Below are 24,829 nucleotides of genomic sequence, written 5' to 3' on the forward strand. Positions count from 1 at the left end.
TTGCTGATACACAACACACCTGGTTTCAAACAGTTTTGAGAGAATGAAGAAATTAAGATGGTTAGCCACCTTGGAAAGGGGGTGATTTTGATATTATCAAAGTTACAGTGAATAACATCACAAGGTAAAGATAAATCGATTGGATTGGCCACATACATTCATTTTGAGTCAGTATACTATATAGTTAGCCTAGTACGCACAGTTTCAGTGCTGAGCAATGTATCGTCGCCTAGTTTTAGGATGCTTTTTAAACTCGGCATAGCCTACTGTTGCATCAGCTGTGTTTATTAGCCTACAGGACAATTGCCACCATTTGGGGGTTTCTTACACAAACTTTTTTCCTGCAGTAGGCGTGGGGTACATGACGTGTAGAGTGTGCAAAAACCAAGAAGTTACAGCACTTACCGTTTTATCGCATACCGGATAAGCATCAAGGTCAAGCTCAACGATGCAGATACCAATACGATAGGCCTACCTCTGCGAATGGAAAGTTTTGCGATGTCTTGGAATACAACAGGTAATTTTAACCATTTAACGATTGATCCAAAATGAATTTTTGCTCCACTCTATATGTTCAGAATGGTTTGATCTTCAGTATGTTGGGGATTGCGCTGCTGTTTTTAACTTGCATTTGTAAAAACAAAAACAAAAGTGAATGCAGCAACTTGAACTGAAATGTATGTGCTAGTGCTAGTCAAAATAAAGTTGTAAAACTAAAAGAATGTAAAACATGGAACAATAAATAATAGTTTTAAAGAATATTTTTTAACAGTAAAAAAAAAAAAAAAAGTAATATTATTTTAAGGAGCTCAGAATTCATCTTTATAGTTGGAACGTTTTCACTGTTGGAATTTTTAACTTTAAATTAAAAAAAAATTGTTTAAATATTTAAAATGTATTTTCTCAAAACATTTTAATTTCATTGACAATATTAGCTATATGCCATTTTAGTCAGATAAAATAAATATAGAAAAAATAAAATGTACTGAAATGAATACATATGACATGATACTAACAGAATTGAAAGATTTCAACTAAAAAACCTATGACTAAAAAAAACTTTATAAAAATGAACACTGTCTATTAACAATGTAAAGAAAGAAGTGCTTGATTAGTGAGTATTTGAAGATCCATGGCTTTCCAGATCCAGATCCCAGTCCCAGTACAATCTAGAAAAACAGATCATCTAATACAATGCAGCATAGAGAAGAAGTTAAAGAAGCTTCACAAATTAATAAGAGGAAGAGATATTAATGGACTGTACCCTTCTGCGGTCTGGAATGATGATATCACTCTGTTAATAGCAGCAGTTTTATGCAGAAATGAAGAAATTTGCTTTTATCTAAGAGTCGGCTGATCCAAACATATGTTCAACAATTGGACTAACTCTACATTATGCTGCTTTAACACCTGGAGTTCCACTGAGTATCGTGAAAGGATTACTAGCAGCAAAAGCTAACCCAGGTGGAAATCAATTACACATTTTTACTCCATTGCAATGTGCTGTTTATCGTGACCGTGAAGACATTGTGAAAGCACTAATAGAGGCTGGAGCTTCACCTGAAAGGAAATATGGGAGACATCCAAAACTTGATAAAAAAGTGGAGAGAATGATCTTTCAGTTATCTTCACAGGGTGAAGTGTTTGAGAAAGTACATCTATTTTTCTCTCTTTTTTGTGCTGTATAAAGGAAACATCAGACAGAAGTTTACAGAGTCTATAATGAACATTTATTTCAAGAGGATCCTTTCAAAGCACTACATTGGTGTCATTGGTCCAAATGCAGATCAGTATCATCAGAGCGCCATCAAGTGGTTAAAAGATACAAAGAGTGCAGACAGATACATTGAGGGAGTCATCAAACGCTTCCCAAGAATCCCTCAGAAACACTGGCCAGTTGCACTGAACTGCTTAAATGCTGCTTTGTGTGTCAGTGAAAACATCACCTCTCAGGTATTCAGTGATCTTGTGTCTATTCTATTCCTATAACTTATTATAAGTTATGCAGAAGTCTACTGCCTCTCACACGTCCTGATTATTAAAGTCTAATTGTGATGATGACTTATGGACTGTTTGTCAAAATAAATCACGTCACTCCTGAACTTGTTGCATTGTTTGGAATGGACTGTCTTCAGTCCCAGAGACGATACTTATTAAAGCCGAGACAGAGATGGATGAAGACAAGGAAAAAAATGCAAAAGTTGGATTATTCACTGAGAAATCCAGCAGGTTTGAGTGCAGTGGATAGTTTATGTGAGGAGATGTGTGCACCTCTATCGACAAGCAGGAAGAAGAAGAAAATCCAGCAAGAGGTGGGATCACAAGAAGTTGAGCGTCTGGTTAAAGTGAAATTGTATCAAGACAATTTAGTAACATCCATTGAGGAATCAAATTCAAGTGTCCAGCCATTCACACAGCCATCTGTGAACTCAAGAAGGTGGCATCAAACCAGCCACCGTTGGAGGTCTGAGCTTGAGAAGCTAGCCAACATTGATGATAGCAGGACATACAGACTTCCAGGTCTTACTCTTGTTCTTGATCCTGAATTTCAGATCGCTAAAGGAAGTGATGGAACTCAAGTTTTCCTTGGTTTGAGGGATGATGGCACTGAGGTGGCTGTGAAAAGAATGATTAAGTCTAATTACCATGTTCTCAAAAATGAGGAGGAATTTCTACGGCTTCCAGAACTTGATAATCCCTCTATTGTGAGATATGTGGACTTTGCAGAAGATGCACATTTCGGATACCTTGTTCTTCAGCTTTGTGAGTACACACTGGAGGAATATATCCAAGATCATTTACCAGACGACAGCGCTGAGAGATCTTTGGTTCTGGAGAAGCTGGTGAAGGAAGTTCTCTGCAGTTTACAGGTTTTACACGACCACAAGACCAAAGTACTCCATCGAGACATCAAACCCCAGAATGTCCTGATTGGTAAGAGCTAAACATAGGTGAAATTAATTAGAATTATTTTTTTTCTTTAAATTACTTTGTTTAAATTTGTACTTTCTGTTTGTAAAGACATAAAAGGAAAAACCAGATTGGCTGATTTTGGCACAAGTCGCCGTCTGAAACAGGGTGAAACCACTTTACAAACAAGCATCGCTGGAACTAGATGCTGGAAGGCAAAAGAGACCATAAATGAGAAGTGGATACAAGAGGAGCGCCGACATTCAGGTGTTTTCAGTATTTATCAATTTACTCTAAATTTGGTAATATTTTACTAATTCTGAAATCATGGTAACACTGTAATCTGTATAAAGGTTGCTGGGATGTTAGTCTACTATATTCTCTCAGGAGGACGACATCCATTTGGTGAACAACCGTTTTGTGAAGTCAACATTCTGCAAGGAATATACTCACTGGAGCATCTGGATGATGATGTAGCGAAGGATCTCGTCGAGTGGATGATTCATGAAGATCCAAACAACAGACTGACTGTGGAGCAAACCCTCGCACACCCCTTCTTCTGGACTGATGAACGGTAAAATATGATCTTGATTGCATTTGACCGGTGAAATACAGTACAAAACTTAAATGAATAGGTCTGAGGAGGATGTTTTCAATCACAATTTATTTGTATACAGTTTTTGACACTACAGAATAGAGTATATAACTAATTGTATAATGTTTCTGAAATTGTCTGCGGTATCTGAAAATATTGGGAAATGAGAAAGATGCTGAAAACTGTCGTAATGCAGATGAGGAGCTGCTTAATGCCGTCTCAAAATACACAGAGGGGAAAAGCTTTTCTGAATGGAAGACTAAAGTAAGTCAGTCATTTAAAAGAAAACAGCTGTTATTGCATATATTATGCCATATAATTGACCTTGCTTTTATTGTTGAAGTTTAATTGAAAGCATAAATCTTTAATTAGTAATGTGGAACTTCATCGTTCAGTGTCAAAATATTGTTTTCTCAGTTGCCGTCTGAGCTCGTCCAGAAGCTGGATGGTAAGAAGAAAGCCTATCCTGAGAACACACTGGGCCTGCTGCGATTTATACACAACCTACACGAGCATCAGTGAGTTACAGGAATAACTGACGATGGATTGTTGAATTGTAGAGAAATGTTGCATAGCAAATCCTGAGCTGGTAATGTGTTGACAATGCAAGACGGAGTATAAATAAACTATCAACTGATCAAGTATGATCAACAGACAGAAGGAGAGAAGTATCTTAGAATTGGAGGAAAAATTAGTTTCAAACTCATTCAGTTTTAAGCCTTTCTTGCACAATAATTGTGTTTTGTGTGTCGTTCTCTCCACAGTAAAGCTGATGCTGTGAAAATCAACCTGATGGCTTTATTCCCTGATCTCTTTGGGAGTGTGTACTTGTTTGCCAAAGAAAGAGGATGGAACTCCAGAGAAAGTGTCATTATGGACATCAACTTGGCATCATGAATGTAAATCTGAGATAAAACCACATTTTGCAGTCACCAAGAACAAGGTTTTATCCTATTTTTAGATTTTCATCATTGGAAGAACGTCTCAGGTTACATATGTAACCATGGTTCCCTGAGTAGGGAACGAGACACTGCGTCCTCTAGAGGTCGCTATTGGGAACGCCGTCAGCGTGACCCGTGTCTGAAGCATATATACAAAAACACCACATGTTGGCCGGCGACAGCCTATGACGTCACTACCGGCACGACCACAGTATAAATGGGCGCCGGGAAAAAACATCATTCACTTCTTCGTCTGAAGCTTGCGTCCGAAGCATGGCACCGAGCCTAGAGGACGCAGTGTCTCGTTCCTTACTCAGGGAACCATGGTTACATATGTAACCTGAGACGTTCCCTTTCGAGGGAACTTCGAACTGCGTCCTCTAGGGGTCGCTATGGGGAACGTAATACCCACGTCACCATGCTGAGGGGAGTGCAAGCCAGCACAAAAAGGCGAGCACTAAGTATCAACTCTACCCGGCTAAGGGAGTTGCCCCTGGGACGGTTAGACGGCTGTCAGTGACATTATCCCCTTCGGCCAAAAAAACCTGAGCTGCATACCCCAGAACTTACCTGTTAGGGGCCGGGCCTCCTGGACCCAGGGTAGAGCTCAAAGGCTTGGAATCAGATATAAAAGAGATTTCTTTAAGGGGATACGACCAAGCGCCTAGGATAGTAACTAGGCCTTGGCCTGTCACCCAGGGGCTACTGCTTGCTCTGCATGAGCTCGCTGAAGGAATTGTCTCAACAGATCCTTGGTAGCAACACCCTGTTCAAGTCAGTATCACTGGGGATACATAGGTAGAGTGGGGCCCAAGGTGAAAACCGGGACCTGACCGACTCAAAGAAAGGGCACGAAGTCAGCAGCGCCGTAACCCATACCATACAGGATTTTAGAAAGATCGCAAAACACTTGGTGTGCGATCTTACCACAACGTGGCTTTCAGAAAGTGCACAGAGACTAGCGTGCGCACTTACCATAACATGGATTTGAAACACCGTTCTGGAGAGCGGAGAACCCAACTCTCATCATGAGAGGGAACTCAGACGCTCAGAAGGGAGCAGCATGCTCATAGGTGACCCTCTAAGGTGAGGGGAGCAATGCTATCTCGACCAACAACATAGCTCTGGAGAGCGGAGAACCCAACTCTCAGCATGAGAGGGAACTCAGATGCTCAGAAGGGAGTGGCATGCTCATAGGTGACCCTCATGGTGAGGGGAGCAATGCCAGCTCGACCCACAAGGAGAGCATATGGGACACAGAGCTCTAGGGAGCGGAGAACCCAACTCTCATCATGAGAGGGAACTCAGACGCTCAGAAGGGAGCGGCATGCTCATAGGTGACCCTTTAAGGTGAGGGGAGCAATGCTAGCTCGACCAACAACATAGCTCTGGAGAGCGGAGAACCCAACTCTCAGCATGAGAGGGAACTCAGACGCTCAGAAGGGAGCGGCATGCTCATAGGTGACCCTCTAAGGTGAGGGGAGCAATGCTAGCTCGACCAACAACATAGCTCTGGAGAGCGGAGAACCCAACTCTCAGCATGAGAGGGAACTCAGACGCTCAGAAGGGAGCGGCATGCTCATAGGTGACCCTCTATGGTGAGGGGAGCAATGCTAGCTTGACCAACAACATAGCTCTGGAGAGCGGAGAACCCAACTCTCAGCATGAGAGGGAACTCAGACGCTCAGAAGGGAGCGGCATGCTCATAGGTGACCCTCTAAGGTGAGGGGAGCAATGCTAGCTCGACCAACAACATAGCTCTGGAGGCGGAGAACCCAACTCTCAGCATGAGAGGGAACTCAGACGCTCAGAAGGGAGCGGCATGCTCATAGGTGACCCTCTATGGTGAGGGGAGCAATGCTAGCTTGACCAACAACATAGCTCTGGAGAGCGGAGAACCCAACTCTCAGCATGAGAGGGAACTCAGACGCTCAGAAGGGAGTGGCATGCTCATAGGTGACCCTCATGGTGAGGGGAGCAACGCCAGCTCGACCCACAAGGAGAGCATATGGTACACAGAGCTCTAGGGGAGCGGAGAACCCAACTCTCAGCATGAGAGGGAACTCAGACGCTCAGAAGGGAGCGGCATGCTCATAGGTGACACTCTATGATGAGGGGAGCAATGCTAACTTTACCAACAAGGAAAGCAACCCAACAGGGAGGCATAGAGAGACCTAACAACCTGAGGCTGCTGATGACAGAGCTCTGGAGAGCGGAGAACTCAACTCTCAGCATGAGAGGAATCTCAGACGCTCAGATGGGAGCAGCATAATCATAGGTGACCCTCAATGGTGAGGGGAGCGATGCTAGCTCGACCAACAACATAGCTCTGGAGAGCGGAGAACTCAACTCTCAGCATGAGAGGAATCTCAGACACTCAGATGGGAGCAGCATGCTCATAGGTGACCCTCAATGGTGAGGGGAGCGATGCTAGCTCGACCAACAACATAGCTCTGGAGAGCGGAGAACTCAACTCTCAGCATGAGAGGAATCTCAGACGCTCAGATGGGAGCATCATGCTCATAGGTGACCCTCAAAGGTGAGGGGAGCAATGCCAGCTCGACCAACAAGGAGAGCAAAGGGCTGAATGACAGAACTCTGGAAAGCGACCACTGGCCTAAAAACCGGTAAGCCCTCCAGAGAAGCTGCCACACAAAACTTCTGGGCTCTATACTTAAACCCTAGCAGGGGAGACACACACTCTAGGCAAGGGCTCAGGGAGATTGCTACTTAAAAACCCTCGGAAGGGGAGCAGTCCCTAAGCTAGTACATAGATATCCTCAGATAGCCATGCACCTTCTCAAACCAAAGAAACTGAAGTAAAAAGACCCGCAGGTCCTGGAACTGCAGTGTTGCCAGTGTGGAACACATAAATACCAGTAAACAGTAGAACTGGATCGTACTCACCCATCCATGGTTCCTGCGCATGAGGATCAGTCCCGGAGGCGAAATCCGAGTCGGGTCCGGACCATCAGTAAGGTAGTTTCTATGAAACATAGAACTTCACCAAAACATCATAAGTCCAGCATAGAGACTGCAATGATTTTAAAGCGCAGGTTTCTATCTTGGTCCCCACCCAACCTCGGTCAGGTGGAATAAAAACGGTGGTTGCAGGGGAATTAGAGAGGGGAAGATAAGGGCAGATGACAGGCCCCCCGAGGAAAGGGAGTAGATGTTTCAATTCTTACTCTGGTCCAGACGAGAGCTTTGAGAACGCTTCGTCTGGATCACCTCCCTCAGGTCTTGCCTACCTCTCTTTGACCCGCGCCTCCCTCTAGCCCTACCCGCAGGCGGGGGAGGGGCACGAGTCGCGACACTAGCCTTCTGTGCCCATCTCTGATCCCCAGATGGAGATGGGCCAGGACCCCTGCGTTGTTCGGGCTCAGACCTGGACCTTCTTGGAATGAAGGTTTTGAAGGCCGCTGAGCACGCCGCCTCCCTAAACTTCTCGACCACCGCCTCGACGGAGGTACCGAAAAGCTCAGAAGGCGAGACTGGAGCATCGAGAAGAAAGCCCTTCTCTTTCTTCCCAACATCTGCCAGATTCACCCACAGATGTCTCTCCGTTACCACCATGGCTGCCATAGACCTGCCCATAGCAGTGGCGGCCTGCTTAGTGGCACGGAGAGCCAAATCCGTGGTGCGGCGCAGCTCAGCTACTTCATCAGGTGACAAGCCCTGACCCTTATCCAGGTCCTTCAGCAGATCAGCCTGGTAAGCCTGAAGCACCGCCATCGTGTGCAATGAAGCGACAGCCTGACCTGCTGCTGCGTATGCCCTGCCATTTAAGCGAGATGTTTCCTGAAGGGGCTTAGATGGCAAGGAGGGAGTCTTGAGAGAGGATGTCTCGCCCACAGAGAGATAGCTGGCCAGCTTCTCTTCCACAGGGGGCATCCCCTCATAGCCGTTTTCACGCATCCCCTCAATGTTAGCATAACTGATATGCTGAAACCTATGAATGCGAGAGGAAAACGGCTTTTTCCATTCCCTCTCAACCTCCGCATGGAGATCAGGAAGAAATGGAAGGCTCACTCGAGCTGGGGGGCTATGGCCAGAAAGATAACGCTCATCGAGACGACCCCGCGGCGCCACCATCTTGGCCCGCTTCCACGGCAAGTCAAGCCTCGCCGTGGCGCGTTCCATAACCTCCAACAGTTCGTCATACGCAGGGCAGGAGGATTGAGAGGGCTCAGTCTCAACTTCTTCGCCCTCAGACATCTCCTGCTCTTCCTGGGCATAACCCAGCAGAGCACTAGCCGCTGGATCAGATGATGTCAGAGAGATCGCATCATCGGTCTTGAGCCGCGGGAAGCAGACGGCTGTCCCTCCTTCCTCGAAAAGAGAGACAGACGAGAGCGGAGCTTTCTCATAGAAAAAAGCTCACAGTGCATGCAGATTGCCCCCTCGAGAACATCGCATGCGTGCTCCTCGCCCAAACAAAAGACGCAAAGATCGTGTGTGTCATCAGGTGTCAAATAACGAGGACACGGATGCACACATCTCTTAAACGCCTTGCTAGTGCTCGCCATAGTAGAAAATCGTTTCTTACCGCTGACGGAATTCCCCATAGCGACCCCTAGAGGACGCAGTTCGAAGTTCCCTCGAAAGGGAACTATAGATTTAATGTTTCAACAAAACGGAAAGTGAAATATGGGATTTCAGGGATTCGTTGCATAAATGTTTGTTTGTTTATCATTGAAATCTTTATCCAATCTGTTAGTCGTAGGATGTACGGTCTGTAACTTTTTTTAAACAACATGTGTGTGTTGCTTCATTGTAAAAAAAAAAAAAAAAAGAAGCTGCTGCAGTTAGTTATAACAGCTTAAAATTTGTTGAGATAACTAATATCTAACTTAAAGTTAACTAAACATCATTGAAGCATGAAAACTTTCTTGAAACAACACATTATGACTTATTCTATTGTTTAATTTTAGGTTGTGATAACTAATTGCAGCAATCATTATTTACAGTGTTCAAGAGAGCAACCATACATTTGTGTTTTATTTTCTTTATTCTTATTCATTTATGATCATTTATCATTTAATTATTCCATTTAATCATATAATCATTTATAATAATCATTTAATCTCGTTTCATTGATTGATTCATTGAACATTCATTTTATATTATTATTTAGCCATTACATTATTATGTTGTGTACTGTTGCCTTTGCAAGCAAGTTAGAGATATGTATAAAAGAATATGTGTAAAAGTCTCCATTTCAAGGGATGATGTTGTGAAGAAGTACATTTCCATTGCTTGTGGTGTAATAAAAATTGTTGGATTTGTGCTGGTCGTTTGACTGAGCATTGAAACACAATTAATATTATTCAATAAACTCTCCTGCTTTCTGCTCTTCTCTGGCTTCCTTCATCTGTCTATTGGGCTGATAGAAAACTGATGATAGTTTTAGGTACTAGACAAAATGTAAAAAACACTGATTTTAGGGTACCAGACAAAACAGCTATTTTCTGACGGGATGTGGAAAAGACACTGGATCCAATATTCCTGATCACCTTCATCACACCTTTTGATAAACTAATAGATTTACCAGGCACTAAATTTACTTTGTTATCAGCTTGGATCATTTTTTATCAGCAAGTTAAAATTAATATTAAATGAATTTAAAGAAAGTAATTGTTTTGTGTTTTTGCCATTAAACATAAATATGCTGTTTTAATAGCATGTTTTAAATAAACGACTATAGTAATGCTAGGTGTAATCAGCTGGTGTTTGTACAATATGTGACAATAATGACTTTGAGTGCATTCAGTCCTAGCAAGTTGAAATCAAAGTTGTTTGTTGTCATTCATTGATTGATGATGTTATGTGTTTTAACATCCAGGCTCCTCGTTCCTTCACTGTGGTCTCCACTGACCGGAGGGACTTCGTATTTGCCTCCAGTTTTAAGTGCAGCACACAGATCTTTGAGCATATCATCATTGATCTTAGTCTTTGAGTGCTGTTGTGGACACAGTTGCAGTTAAGGCACGTCAGCAACCCCTCCTTTAGCAGTTGGACTTTTTTTTGGGAAGGCAATTAGTAGGTTTTAAGACAAGGGAGGCCTGGGAAACATAATCAGGTTCACAGTAATAAGTATTAGCTACATCATGCATTTGTGTATTTTTGCATAGATTCTGGGAGGGTTTCGACATTTTTTGTTGTTGTCACGGTGTGGTGTGGGAGAGAAGCACTAATACGACGAAGATAACAATAAACAGTATTTAATAATCCACATATGGGTAAGATTAATAACGAGACACACATGAACATAATGACACAATCAGACATTGGCAGAAACTAGGTCACACAGAGCACATGGGGAATGAAAACACAAACAAAAGTCCATGACTGTGACAGTGCGCCCCCCTCCCGGAAGGCGCGACCCCGGGAAGGAGACGGAGGGATGTTGAAAGGTTGGTACAGACAGGCAGGAGGAGGTTCAGGAGGTGGCCGGGTGACCGGGAGGAGGACGATCCGCAGTGTCCAGGGTGGTGACGGAGGAAGGAGCCAGGATGGAGACCGGAGGGACTTGGAGCAGGAGGAGCCAGGCGGGACCCAGGCCACAGCCATGATGGCGGCCCAAGGTGGAGCCGACGGAGGGAGGAGCCATGGAGGAGGAATGGCCGCCAACTCCATGGGGCCGACCGACGGCGGCGGAGCAGGTGGTGGCAGAGCCCGAGGCGGCGACAGAGAGCCGAAGAGCCAGGGAGCCGGAGGCTTCGGCAACTGAGGTGTAGGCAGAGATCCGGAAGGCCGCGGCAGAGCCAGAGCGACAGAGGACTGAGGTGAAGCTGGAGGGAAGGAGGAGCCTGACAAAGCCAGAGTGACGAGGCAAAGCCAGAGGAGTGGAGTCCCGAGGCGGCGGATGGTCGACGACTGACCAAGGCGGAGCCGGAGGGACGAGGGAGCCCGGCGGAGTTAGTGGACTGATGGGCTCCGGTGGAGACGAGGGAGCTGGAAGCCAAGGTGGAGCCGCTGGGTCGCAGGACCGAGGCGGAGTCTGGGCCTCGGAGGCTGAAGGCGGAGTCGAAGGATCCTCCAGACTCAACGCCAATGGAGCTGGAGATGGGCAGACCAGTGGCGAACCCGTGCCACAGATGGTGAGCTGAGAGTGAGCAGAGGAGCTGACATGAACCAGCGGAAAGGGAACAGATCAATGAGAGGCGGTGGGAGAGGGAGGTTGGGTGGGATATTTTCCCAGGCCCACAGTTCAGGTGATGGCTGAAGGACGAGTATCTCTGAGTGAAAGTCTAGTAAGTCTCCCAGGTCCAGATTGTGCTCACCCCCAGCGGTGGCGCCGTTGGCGGGGCTTTCCATTGCCCCCGCAATCTTCACAGCTGTATCCACCGTTGCTTGTGCTGCCGGCTCTCGCACCTGGTCAGACATTTGGGGCTCAGGCTCCGGGGCAATCGTAAGCTCTGTCACTCCTGATGGCGATGGCTCAACGACCGCGGCAGGTTCTGGCTCGCCATCTGCGGTGGGCTCGGGCAGCTCCGCTCTGCGGGGTGGTAGGTGACTGGGCTCTGAGTCCCGAGTGGGGCTGGTGTCTTCGTCCGCGATGTTAACGGTCAGATGTGACTTGCAGGACACCAGTACCCACTCGATGAAGGCGGCGAGCCTCTCCCGAGGACCATCCCCGGACAACTGCGCTTGTGTGGAGGTGTTCAGTCCAGCTTGATAAAACGAGCAGAGGCAGCTGTCCGGGTAGTGTGTCAGGTTGGCAAGAAACACGAAGTCTTCGGTGTGGTCCTCGAGAGAGCACCCCCCCTGCTCCAGCAGGAGGACGAGGACTGCAGGGTCGTCCATGACAACAAACAAACAAAAAACTAGTAAAAACTGAAAACAAGCCAAGGGGAAGACGCCACTATACTTCTTTTCTTATTTGGTTCCGGTTTTCTGTCACAGTGTGGTGCGGGAAAGAAGCACTACTACAACGAAGATAACAATAAACAGTATTTAATAATCCACATAGGGGTAATCCAAGGCAAGGAAGAAGCATACACACACACCAGGGTAATTCAGACGTAAGAGCAGACGAAGAAACACTGAACTGAATACAACTTATATGGAGATTAATAACGAGACACACATGAACATAATGACACAATCAGACATTGGCAGAAACTAGGTCACACAGAGCACATTGGGAATGAAAACACAAACAAAAGTCCATGACTGTGACAGTTGTACTGCTGTATATTAGAATTGTTATATATAATATTTCCTCAGCTCTGCTGAATCAGAGGACATTTCTGCCGAACGTACAGTGCATGGACTGCAAAAAGTGTTGCACTTGTCACCTGTAACTACCTAAAACACTCTACATAATGATATATACTGTAACTCTGAGAGCCTTTCAAAACTCTGTATGCAACAGCTGATACCTGCATGATGTGGCTGCAACAACACTGATAATAAAAAATACAGTTTTCAGAACAGGCATGCAGATCAAATAGTGATACAGGTGACAAATGCAGTCTTATTATCTTTAGAGACATTTTTACCTCATTGTTCAATATTTATTTAAATCATGTCTCTCTTTTGGTCAGTGGACTAAGTTGTAATGTCAAGTAATTAGTCAATTAAAATGAAACGCCTCGATCATATTTATCAGGATCAGTTAAGAGTTTAATGAATCTGAACTTGCATTTCAGTTCTGTGGTTTTAGGCAGAAATGTGTGTGTTTATGTGGTTGGATGTAGTGAAATCATGAATGAAGCTTTTTGTGAATGGAAAAGATCATCTATGCTTCAGTACAGGGAAATTGTCAAAAGCACAAACCTTTAAAACCATCATGCATCTATTAATACAGAAAGTGATACTTACTCATTACAACTTAAAAAAAATGGTAAACTGATTTTGGATAAATATGTTTGTTCTCTGCAATGAATGTAAAAAGCTTTTTATTTGAAGTACTAGTGACAAATATTGAATGTCTGGCTTATTTTATAACAAGTGTGTTAAAATAAGAACCTAATTTTCTTACTGTTTTGCCAGCTGGGATACAGAGAGAGGATCACAGCCCTAAAAAAATGACTGCAGCCTGCAAAAGCATGATATTCAGCTATTAATATTCGATTAAAAAAAAAAAAAAAAAATCAATAAATAACAGCTTACTTGATCATTTACCCCCGGTTTCACAGACAAGGCTTAAGCCTAGTCCCAGACTAAAAGTCTGAGCTGTTTCATCTGAAAGAAACTTGCATTGATTGATCTTTAAATATATCAGTGCCTTTGTTTTGTCTTAAGATGCACACCAGTAATGTTTTTAATAAGGCATGTTTATAAAAATTACTCAAATGTCCTAATTGAACTATGGCCTAATCCTGGTTTAACCTAAACCCTGTCTGTGAAACCGGGCCATAATGTTCTTATTCATGCCAGTTTTAGCTTAATCTGTTATGAAAAATAGAATTATAATTTTGTAAATCATTGTTTTTTATTCTCATTTGTTGAATGTTAGACGTGTTTTTGAATACTAATGTAATGCTTATGAACACTGATTATCATTTGGTTATTAATTCATAACACACCTAGTTTCTGACAAAAATGTACAGTTTTGAAAAAATGAAGAAATTACGATGGTTAGCCACCTTGGAAAGTGGGAGATTTTGATATCATCAAAGTGAAATTTAATAACATTACAGGGTAAAGATAAATCGATTGAATTGGCCACATCCATTCATTTCGAGTCAGTACAGAAGTACATTTGCAGTGCTAAGCAGCCTTATAGTAACCTGGTTTTAGGACCCTGTTTAAACTAGGCATACTGTAGCATCAGCTGTGTTTATTAGCTGAAGTAGGCGTGGAGTGGATGATGTGCACAGCGTGCAAAAATGAGGAAGTTATAACATCGGATACCGGATAAGTATCGAGGTGTCAACGATGCAGATAACAATACGATAGACCTACCTCTACGAATGGAAAGTTTTTGCGATGTCTTGGAATAAAATAGGTAATTTTAAGCATATAACATGCTATTTGACAACCGTTCCTTTTTTTTTTTTTAGCAATATCAATAGCAATCACTGATCATTGTCAGTCTTTAACAACTTTAAATTTAATCACAAACCAGTTATATTAAATGTCACATTTACATGAATAAGCACGTTGATATGGACTGCATGCGTACTTTCTAGGAAGAGTGTTTAGACGTGCATGAGAAAACTTTCTCTTTCTCTTCTAACAGTGTGGAATGCATTTTCATGGTAAAGAAACAATGAGTTTAAACACTTTAGATTTGTACTTGAAGTGAGGACCTCTCGTTATGTGAGCACCCGCCACCGAACGTATCTGTTCTTCGAGATTGGTCCGCTCATCTCTGAGTTTTATATTTCTGTAGTCTTTGGTTTCATTTCCATGAAAGCAAAAAGCGCCCTAAAACAAAAGTTTTTCTCCCCAGTTTTTAGGCCTATACATTTTGCAAATTTCTCCTCTTTGTACTCGTGTATATTTTTAAAATGTATGGTATTATATTCAAATAATACCAAAAGTAAAAATGTAAGAATTGGTTACTGAGAAAAAAAAAAAAAAAAAAAAAGCAGGCTACTTTACATTGTATTAAGTTCAAGGGGTTAAACTGGGCCATAACGTTTGATCCTAAATGAATTTTTGCTCCACTCAACATGTTCAGAATGGTTTGATCTTCATAGTATGTTGGGGATTGCTCTGCTGTTTTAGCTTGCATTTGGACAAACAACAAAAGTGAATGCAGCAACTTGAACTGAAAAGTATGTGCTAGTGCTAGTCAAAATGTGTAACTAAAGTTGTAAAACTAAAAGTCTGTAAATCATGAAACAATAAAGAATAGTTTTAAAGAATATTTTTAACATCTGTTAAAAAAAAAAAAAAAAAAATAACAAGCTAATAACTTCAGTATACACTGAAGTTATTAGCTCCTTAAATATATATACACTCATATTATTTTAAGGAGCTCAGAAGGAATATTTATAGTTGGAATGTTTTACTTAACCCATTTGTACCCAAATTTTTCTGAATGGTTTCATGCATATAGTTGTGTTAAAAGTGTCTTATGTGAACATATTCTGGATTTATTTTCCCCAGGTTGTTGTTTTTTTTAAAAATTGTATTTGAATGTGCGTGGGCAAATAGGCTATGTTGTATGCACCCCTCAATGTCAAATTTGAATAGGAGGAGAACATTTGGAATCTAACTCAAAATAACTGCTTTCAAAAGACCAATCTTTATTCATAAACAATTCATAAACAAATATATTATGTATAAAAGTCGAAGAACATTCGATGTAAACCCCAAAAAGCTGCATCTAGGGTATAGTCAGTGGGGTAAAACACCCCCAGGGGGCAATGGGTTATTACTGTAGTTATTCTGTTCTGAACATCAACTCCTTTGTTTTTCCATCAAATATATTCTAACTTGTTGGTTGAATAAAAATATTTGGATTTTATATTTAAAAATGACCTCAAGTTAGCATCAGGTAGCTAGTTAGTGTGCCAGTTAGCATCAGCTAAGAAAATGTTTAAAATAGGCTATTATAATTTTATAATTCATAATTATTGATTATATTCTTTTTCATTTTAAGCTAAAACTTCCTGTACTATGATTTTGCTGTAGGCTAAATGTTTAAAGCAAATTGCTTTGTCAGATTGGAGGGCATTTTACCCCACCCATGGGGGCATTGTGACCCATAGGGTAAAACGCCCCCTTGGTACATATACATTTTTTTTTAAAATTCTAATAACATGAAAACTCTAGATATTTTTCATACTTTGTTTATAATATGTCATTGTCACTAAAACTGTGATAACTTTTCTGAACACATTTCACTTTTGTTTCACAGAAAAAAAAATTATACAGTCCTTAAGGTGGGGACGTTTCCCCCCACTCTACCCTACCTATAATGCTAACTATATAGGCACTAACAGTAACCCTAATCATGTTAGCATCATGTTAACAACATGCTAACAACATGCTAATTGTGTTAGCATTATGCTAACAACATGTTAACACAAGTAAAATTGTTAAAACAAAATTAGCATGATTAGCACGTTGTTAGCATGATGTTAACATGTTTTAAACAAGCTGTTAATGTGATTAACATGATGCTAACAACATACTAACATGATTAACATGTTGTTAGCATGAAGTTAGCATGTTGCTAGCATTTTAACAAGAAGGTAACATGAGTAGCATGATACTAGCATCTGTCACGAACTCAGCCTCTGTGGCTGCCTCCGATCGCCACCAGAGGGAACCATCACCTGAGTATTAAACGCCACGAACTCCATTTCCCATATACCCCGTACCTGTGGCTGATTACGGGCACAGGTGTTTCTCATCACCCTCACCTTTATAAGCTGTTCTCCCTATCACCTCATTGCGAAGTCTTGTCTTGCCATGCAAACATTTCTGAGCGTTTACCCTGTGTTCGATTCCCCGTGTATGACCTGGACTAGTTACTGGACTCTGATTCTTTGCTGCCTGCTGACTTTGATTCAACCTGCTTCGTTACTTGATTATCCTGAGTGTTTTCTGCCTGCCCTGATCCTAAGCCTGAACTCTGACTTTGATTCTGCCCTGTCTACGTTGTGTTTGAAGCCTGTGATTGAACTTTGCCTGTTTGTCTTGCATTCTGTATTAATAAAGCTGCACATGGATCCTAACGCCAATGACTCCCCGTTACAGCAACAGTATACCCCATTTCCCCATGATCTATGTTATATGTACTTACAAGTCATTTGCCCACCGGCAACTATAGTTGGACTTTTGACTAAGTATACAAAAAACTATAGATTTCTTGTAAGATTTGTTTTGTTTGGATGATTCTAGAGACCTTCATGATTATGTAGGTATATATGTCAACAAAAAATATTTATTAGTAACATGAAAATTATCTTTCTTTGGGAGGGTTTGCCTTCGCCATGCTTCCCCGAAGTAGGGGTAGGAAGTTGACAGCCTCATGTGACAGGAAGGAAGTGAATACCTTTTTTTTTTCTCTTGAAATCCTTTATTTGGTTCTTTGCTTGCATGGCATTTAAAACATGGATAAATACTAGAAAAATACTTACAAAAGGAAAATGACGACTATAACCTGCGGCAACTATAGTTGCCGGTGGGCTTAAATGGGTTATTAAATGTTTCAAAATGTATTTTCTCAAAACATTTTAATTTCATTGACAATATTATATGCCATTTTAGTCAGATAAAATAAATACAGAAAAAATTAAATGTACTGAAATTAATACATATGACATGATACTCACAGAATTGAAAGATTTCAACTAAAAAACCCAATGACTAAAAAAACTTTATAAAGATTAACACTGTCTATTAACAATATAAAGAAATAAGAAAATAAGTAATAATGCGATACTCCTGAATTACATGTCTCTACAGATTAGTGAGTATTTGAAGATCCATGGAATTCCTGATCCCAGTGCCATTTGCAGTTCCAGTCCCAGTACGATCTAGAAAAACAGATCCTCTAATACAATGCATCATAGACAACAAGTTAAAGAAACTTCACAAATTAATAGGAGGAAGAGATATTAATGGACTGTACTCTTCTGAGGTCTGGAAGGATGATGTAACTCTATTAACAGCAGCAGTTTTATGCAGAAATGAAGAAATCTGCTCTTATCTACTTAAAAAGTCAGCTGATCCAAACAAACCCTCAACAAAAAGATGGACACCTCTACATTATGCTGCATTTACACCTGGAGTTTCACTGAGTATCGTGAAAAGAGTACTTGCAGCAAACGCTAACCCAGATGGAAATGAATTAGAAATGTTTACTCCATTGCAATGTGCTGTTGATCAAGACCATGAAGACATTGTGAAAGCACTAATAGAGGCTGCAGCTTTACCTGAAAGGAACTATGGGAGACATCCAGAGCTTGATAAAAAAGTGGAGAGAATGATTAATCAATTATCATCACAGGGTGAAGTGTTTGAGAAAGTACATCTATTTTTCTCTTTTTCTTGTGCTGTACCAACAAAAAACCAGACAGATGTTTATAGAGACTTTAAGGAACATTTCTTTCAGGAGCATCCCTTCATTCATACAATTCTGTTTGAGCTCTACTATGGTGTCATTGGTCGAGATGCAGAGCAGTATCATCAGAGTGCCATCAAGTGGTTAAAAGATACAAAGAGCTCAAACAGATACATCGAGGGAGTCATCAAACGCTTCCCAAGAATCGCTCAGAAACACTGGCCAGTTGCACTGAACAGCTTGTATGTTGCTTTGTGTGTCAGTGAAAACATCACCTCTCAGGTATTCAGTGATCTTGTGCCAATTCTAACAAACAGTCTTCAGCACTTTGGAAACACAAATGGTGAAACAGTCATTAGTTTGATACTCAAAATACTCAATGTCATGATTCAGAAGATGTCTGAGCAGAAACTGAGCATTTCTCTGAGCAATCATTCTCTTATGTTATGCATGTTGTGCAAAAGTCTGTTGACTCTCACACGTCCTGATTATTCAAGACTAATTGGAATGATGACCTATGGACTGTTTGCCAATATAAATGACTTCGCTCCTGAACTTGTTGCATTGTGTGGATTGTCTTCAGTCCCAGAGACGATACTTATCAAAGCAGAGACAGAGATGGATGACGTCATGAAAAAAAAGCTGCAAAAGTTGGATGAGTCATTGAGAGATCCATCAGGTTCAAGTGCAGTGGATAGTTTATGTGAGGAGACTGCAGCTCTATCAGTAAGGAGGAAGAAGAAAAAGAAGAGGAAGAAGAAAAAAATCCAGCAAGAGGTGGGATCACAAGAAGCTGAGCTTCAAAATAAAGAGGAGCCGCATCCAGACTCTGTAGTGACACCCACTGAGGAATCAAATTCAAGTGTGCAGCCGCTCACACAACCTGCTGAGAGCCCAAAAATCTCAAGAAGGTGGCATCAAACCAGCCATCGTTGGAGGTCTGAGCTTGAGAAACTAGCTAACATTGATGCTAGCAGGACACATAGACTTCCAGGTCTTACTCTTGTTATTGATCCTAAATTTCTGATTGCTAATGGAAGTGATGGAACTCAAGTTTTCCTTGGTTTGAGGGATGACGGCACTGAGGTGGCTGTGAAACGAATGAACAGGTTTAATTACCAAGTACTCAAAAATGAGGAGGAATTTCTACGGCTTCCAGAACTTGATAGTCCCTCCATTGTGAGATATGTGGACTTCACAGAAGATGACAATTTCGGATACCTTGTTCTACAGCTTTGTGAGTACACACTGGAGGAATATATCCAAGATCATTTACCAGACGACAGCGCTGAGAGATCTTTGGTTCTGAAGAAGCTGGTGAAGGAAGTTCTCTGCAGCTTACAGGTTTTACACGACCAGAAAACCAAAGTGCTCCATCGAGACATCAAACCCCAGAATGTTCTGATTGGTAGGAGTTAAACATAGGTGAAATTAATTATAATTTGTTTCTTTAAATTACTTTAAATTTGAACTTTCTGTTTGTTATAGACATAAAAGGAAAAGCCAGATTGGCTGATTTTGGCATAAGTCGCCGTCTGAAACAGGGTGAAACCACTTTACGAACAAGCATCGCTGGAACTAGATGCTGGAAGGCAAAAGAGACCATAAATGAGAAGTTCAACACTAGATACAAGAGGAGCTCCGACATTCAGGTGTGTTTTCAGTATTTATTAATTTACTCAAAGTTTGCTAAAATTGTACTAATTCTGAATTAGTAGTACACTGTAATCTATTTTAAGGTCACTGGGATGTTAGTCTACTACATTCTCTCAGGAGGACAGCATCCATTTGGTGAAGATGTGGATTGTGAGTACAACATTTTACGAGGAAGATACTCTCTGCAGCATCTGGATGATGATGTAGCGAAGGATCTCGTCGAGTGGATGATTAATGAAGATCCAAACGAGAGACCGACTGTGGAGCAAACCCTCGCACACCCCTTCTTCTGGACTGATGAACGGTAAAATATGATCTCGATTGCATCTGACCGGTGAAATACAGTACAAAACTTAAATGAATAGGGTAGAATGTTTTCAATCACAATTTATTTGTATACAGTTTTTGACACTTTAGAATAGATGATATAACTGATTGTATAATGTTTCTGAAATCCTCTCAGGAGAGTGCGGTATCTGAAAATATTGGGAAATGAGAAAGAAGCCGGAAACTATCGTAATGCAGATGAGGAGCTGCTTAATGCCATTGCAAAATACACAGAGGGGAAAAGTTTTTCTGAATGGAAGACTAAAGTAAGTCAGTCATTTTAAAGGCATAGTTCAGACAAAAATGAAAATTCTGTCATTAATTACTCATCCTCATGTCGTTCCAAACCCGTAAGACCTTCAATCTTCTTCGAAACACAAATTAAGATATTTTTGATGAAATCTGAGAGCTTTCTGACCTTCAATAGACAGCAATGTAATTACCATGATCAAGGCTCAGAAACGTAGCAAGGACAACGGTAAAATAATCCATGTGACATCAGGGGTTCAACCGTAATTTTATGAAGCTACAAGAATACATTTTGTGCACAAAGAGAACAAAAATAACGACTTTATTCAACAATTCTGCCTGCAGTGGCTCTTCCTTTGTGGGAAGAGTATCACGATGCATGCGGGTGCCGACGCACGAGTGTGTTCAATGTAAGCAGCAGTGCCTTGTGTATGCTTCGTTTACATGAGGCGGAAGCAAGCCCATGCGTCGTGATACTCTCTCCACAATGGCGGCTAACCACTGCAGATGGGATGAAGAGGAGAAGAATTGTTGTTATTCTCGTAGCTTCATAAAATTACGGTTGAACCACTGATGTCACATGGACTATTTTACCAATGTTCTTGCTACGTTTCTGGGCCTGAGAGCTCTCGGATTTAATCAAAAATATCTTAATTTGTGTTCAGAAGATGAACGAAGGTCTTTCGGGTTTGGAACAACATGAGGGTGAGTAATTAATGACAGAATTTTCATTTTTGGGTGAACTATCCCTTTAAAAACCAGCTGTTATTGCCTATATTATGCCATATTATTGACCTTGCTTTTACTGTTGAAGTTTAATTGAAAGCTTAAATCTTTAAAGCTGCATTCCGCAAGTTTTGCCTCTTTGTCGCCATCTCTGTTTGAAAACCTGGAATTGCAGTTACTTGTGGAATTATCTTCTGTGCCTGGGGTTGTGGGTTAATCTAATGTTTTGAGGTGAATGTTTAGCTGTCAGTCACTGCACCGGTGTGATTCCTGTATTTAGTAATCACAGATTCTAGTCTACGTGTTGGAATATATGACCCAAATAAGAATTTTCACCGGATATTGTCTGAACAATTAAGTAACAAGTCTGCCACGTTTGTTCTGCCCAACTGAGGAAAAAAGCATTACAATAAATCACGCTACCAATGGTGATTAAATCTAACCATCGGTTAACGTTAGCTCATATCACATCAAACCATGCAAATTATTATTATTGTTACACTTTATTCTCAAATTATTAATGTTAACAACATCAGCATTACTCGACTATGAGTATAGTGTGTATTAACGTGTAGATTTCAATTTCTGTACAGTTTAATCTCTAATTGTCATACCATTCGAATTTCATATTAAGAAATTCTTTTAACCCAAAAAGCAAATTATACTCCCTTTGAACTGGTTCTCTTTAAAGTACAAATCTTGTGTAATCCCAGGCTATCTGTAATCAGAAGCACATTTAAAACTGGAATATCATTTAATTTCATCCACGTGTGTTTCATAATCAATAAACAATTTCATAAACTACCCTTTCTGGATTACAATCCGCCATCAACATGATACATTTAATTTTTTAGCTGCTGTCAGAAAAGGCTAAACGATCTGCCACCAGCAGGATCCTCACAAGCGATAGCCTAGTAGCCGGGTCAACTTCTTCATGTTTACAGATGTAACGTAATGCCGCAGTGTCATGCTCAAATTTCCCACGAAAACCTACCCGTACCACTCAAATTAGAAAACATTATTATAAGCTAAGCGTTGTGAATCGGGCTAAAGTGAGGTGATAGTTTTGAACACTGACTGGTTATGTACATGCTCAAATATTGATTTCGGATCATTTTTAACCAAAAAAAGTTACGGACTGCAGCTTTAATTAGTAATGTGGGAATTCATCGTTCAGTGTCAAAATATTGTTTTCACAGTTGCCGTCTGAGATTGTCCAGGCAGTAGAGGGTAAAAAGAAAGTCTATCCTGAGAACACACTGGGCCTGCTGCGATTTATACGCAACCTACACGAGCATCAGTGAGTTACAGGAATAACTGAGAATGGGTTGTTGAATTGTAGAAAAATGTTGTATAGCAAATCCTGAGCTGGTAATGTGTTGACAATGCAAGACGGAGTATAAATATAGTAACAACTGATCAAATACGATCAGAAGGAGAGAAGTGTCATAGAACTGGAGGAAAAATTAGTTTCAGACTCATTCAGTTTTAAGCCTTTCCTGCACAATAATTGTGTTTTGTGTGTCGTTCTCTCCACAGTAAAGTTGATGCTGTGAAAATCAACCTGATGGCTTTATTCCCTGATCTCTTTGGGAGTGTGTACTTGTTTGCCAAAGAAAGAGGATGGAACTCCAGAGAAAGTGTCATTATGGACATCAACTCAGCATCATGAATGTAAATCTGAGATAAAATCCCATTTTGAAGTCACCAAGAACAAGGTTTTATCCTATTTTTAGATTTTCATCATTGGAAGAACTATTGATTTAATGTTTCAACAAAACGGAAAGTGAAATATGGGATTTCAGGGATTCTAATTAGTTGCATAAATATTTTGTTTGTTTATCATTGAACTCTTTATCCAATCTGTATCCAGTCTGTAACTTGTTTTAAACAACATGTGTGTGTTGCTTCATTGTAAAAAAATGCTGCTGCAGTTAGTTATAACCACTTCAAATTTGTTGAGATAACTAATATCTAACTAAAGTTAACTAAACATAATTCAAGCATGAAAACTTTTTTTTAAACTTATAACTTATTCTATTGTTTAATTTTAGGTTGTGATAACTAATTGCAGCAAAATTATTTACATTGTTCAACAGAGCAACCATACATTTGTGTTGTTTTATTTTCTTTATTCTTATTCATTTATGATCATTTATCATTTAATTATTCCATTTAATCATATAATCATTTATAATAATCATTTAAACTCGTTTCATTGATTGATTCATTGAACATTCATTTTATATTATTATTTAGCCATTACATTATTATGTTGTGTACTGTTGCCTTTGCAAGCAAGTTAGAGATATGTATAAAAGAATATGTGTAAAAGTCTCCATTTCAAGGGATGATGTTGTGAAGAAGTACATTTCCATTGCTTGTGGTGTAATAAAAATGGTTGGATTTGTGCTGGTCGTTTGACTGAGCATTGAAACACAATTAATATTATTCAATAAACTCTCCTGCTTTCTGCTCTTCTCTGGCTTCCTTCATCTGTCTATTGGGCTGATAGAAAACTGATGATAGTTTTAGGTACTAGACAAAATGTAAAAAAACACTGATTTCAGGTAGCTAACAACTATTTTCTGACAGGATGTGGAAAAGAGACTGGATCCAATATTCCTGATCACCTTCATCACACCTTTTGATAAACTAATAGATTTACCAGGCACTAAATTTACTTTGTTATCAGCTTGGATCATTTTTTATCAGCAAGTTAAAATTAATATTAAATGAATTTAAAGAAAGTAATTGTTTTGTGTTTTTGCCATTAAACATACATATGCTGTTTTAATAGCATGTTTTAAATAAACGACTATAGTAATGCTAGGTGTGATCAGCTGGTGTTTGTACAATATGTGACAATAATGACTTTGAGTGCATTCAGTCCTAGCAAGTTGAAATCAAAGTTGTTTGTTGTCATTCATTGATTGATGATGTTATGTGTTTTAACATTGTATTTATTATGCAAATCGCGAAATTAAAATGTGACGGGATTTCTCGTCAAGGTGAAAAACTGTGGCTCTCCAGTATCGACGTTGGCCACCTCGGCCTAGCGGCTGACAAATATCTTGTCTTGTAGAAATTGTATGCGGAAGTCTCGCCGAATGAAACAATTTATATTTCCAGTCTCTGGTGTTTCTAGTCAAATTAATGTATTTTCTGAGCAGATACAACATTAAACCATATGAAAATGGTTTTAAAAATCACATGGCGCCATAGTTTCATCAGTGTCACAATGACCGTCTTTTTGCAATAACTCTATGAAAACAGATGAGTGCACATCCTATATACAGCTCCCGAGCGGGGCGACGTTCGGAGGGTTTTTTTCCACAAAATGATAAAAATGACTAAATGACACCAGTCATCTACCAGTGGAGCAGGAGCACTCAGAAGTTTGCCTTGCATGGAGAGATCCCCAACATGGAAGATGTAGTCGCTGTCAAG

General features: G+C 40.8%; 2 protein-coding genes across 3 annotated transcripts in view; both read left to right on the plus strand.

Annotated features, from left to right (window-relative positions):
* Positions 1-2,027: 2,027 nt before the first annotated feature.
* The window catches only part of LOC131544175 (uncharacterized), a 47,370-nt gene continuing 24,568 nt past the window's right edge, over positions 2,028-24,829 (plus strand). Inside the window, exon 1 of the mRNA XM_058782228.1 lies at positions 2,028-2,934. Within this exon, the coding sequence (XP_058638211.1) occupies positions 2,055-2,934 (880 nt within the window). The 5' untranslated portion in view covers positions 2,028-2,054. The remainder of the gene's footprint in view (positions 2,935-24,829) is intronic.
* Positions 14,290-23,848, plus strand: LOC131544173 (probable serine/threonine-protein kinase irlE). Of its 2 annotated transcripts, XM_058782226.1 has the most exons (7): positions 14,290-14,404; positions 17,824-19,829; positions 19,910-20,073; positions 20,161-20,381; positions 20,541-20,670; positions 22,579-22,679; positions 22,919-23,848. In XM_058782226.1, exons 2-7 carry the CDS (start codon positions 17,846-17,848, stop codon positions 23,049-23,051), a joined length of 2,733 nt encoding a protein of 910 aa, XP_058638209.1. In that variant the 5' UTR covers positions 14,290-14,404; positions 17,824-17,845; the 3' UTR covers positions 23,052-23,848. The 2 variants fall into 2 exon arrangements, with proteins under 2 accessions (XP_058638209.1, XP_058638210.1); XM_058782227.1 differs by lacking the exon at positions 22,579-22,679 and having other exon boundaries at positions 22,919-23,045.

Source organism: Onychostoma macrolepis, chromosome 07, assembly GCF_012432095.1.
Source record: "Onychostoma macrolepis isolate SWU-2019 chromosome 07, ASM1243209v1, whole genome shotgun sequence".
Lineage (NCBI taxonomy): Eukaryota > Metazoa > Chordata > Actinopteri > Cypriniformes > Cyprinidae > Onychostoma > Onychostoma macrolepis.

What these genes read in the sequence shown, in the direction of transcription:
- LOC131544173 (XM_058782226.1), top strand. Translation starts at nt 17,846, where the DNA reads ATGGAATTCCTGATCCCAGTGCCATTTGCAGTTCCAGTCCCAGTACGA. An exon ending in TTTCTGAATGGAAGACTAAA is followed by an intron (nt 20,671 to 22,578) that starts GTAAGTCAGTCA and finishes TTGTTTTCACAG; the next exon opens with TTGCCGTCTGAGATTGTCCA. An exon ending in CGCAACCTACACGAGCATCA is followed by an intron (nt 22,680 to 22,918) that starts GTGAGTTACAGG and finishes TTCTCTCCACAG; the next exon opens with TAAAGTTGATGCTGTGAAAA.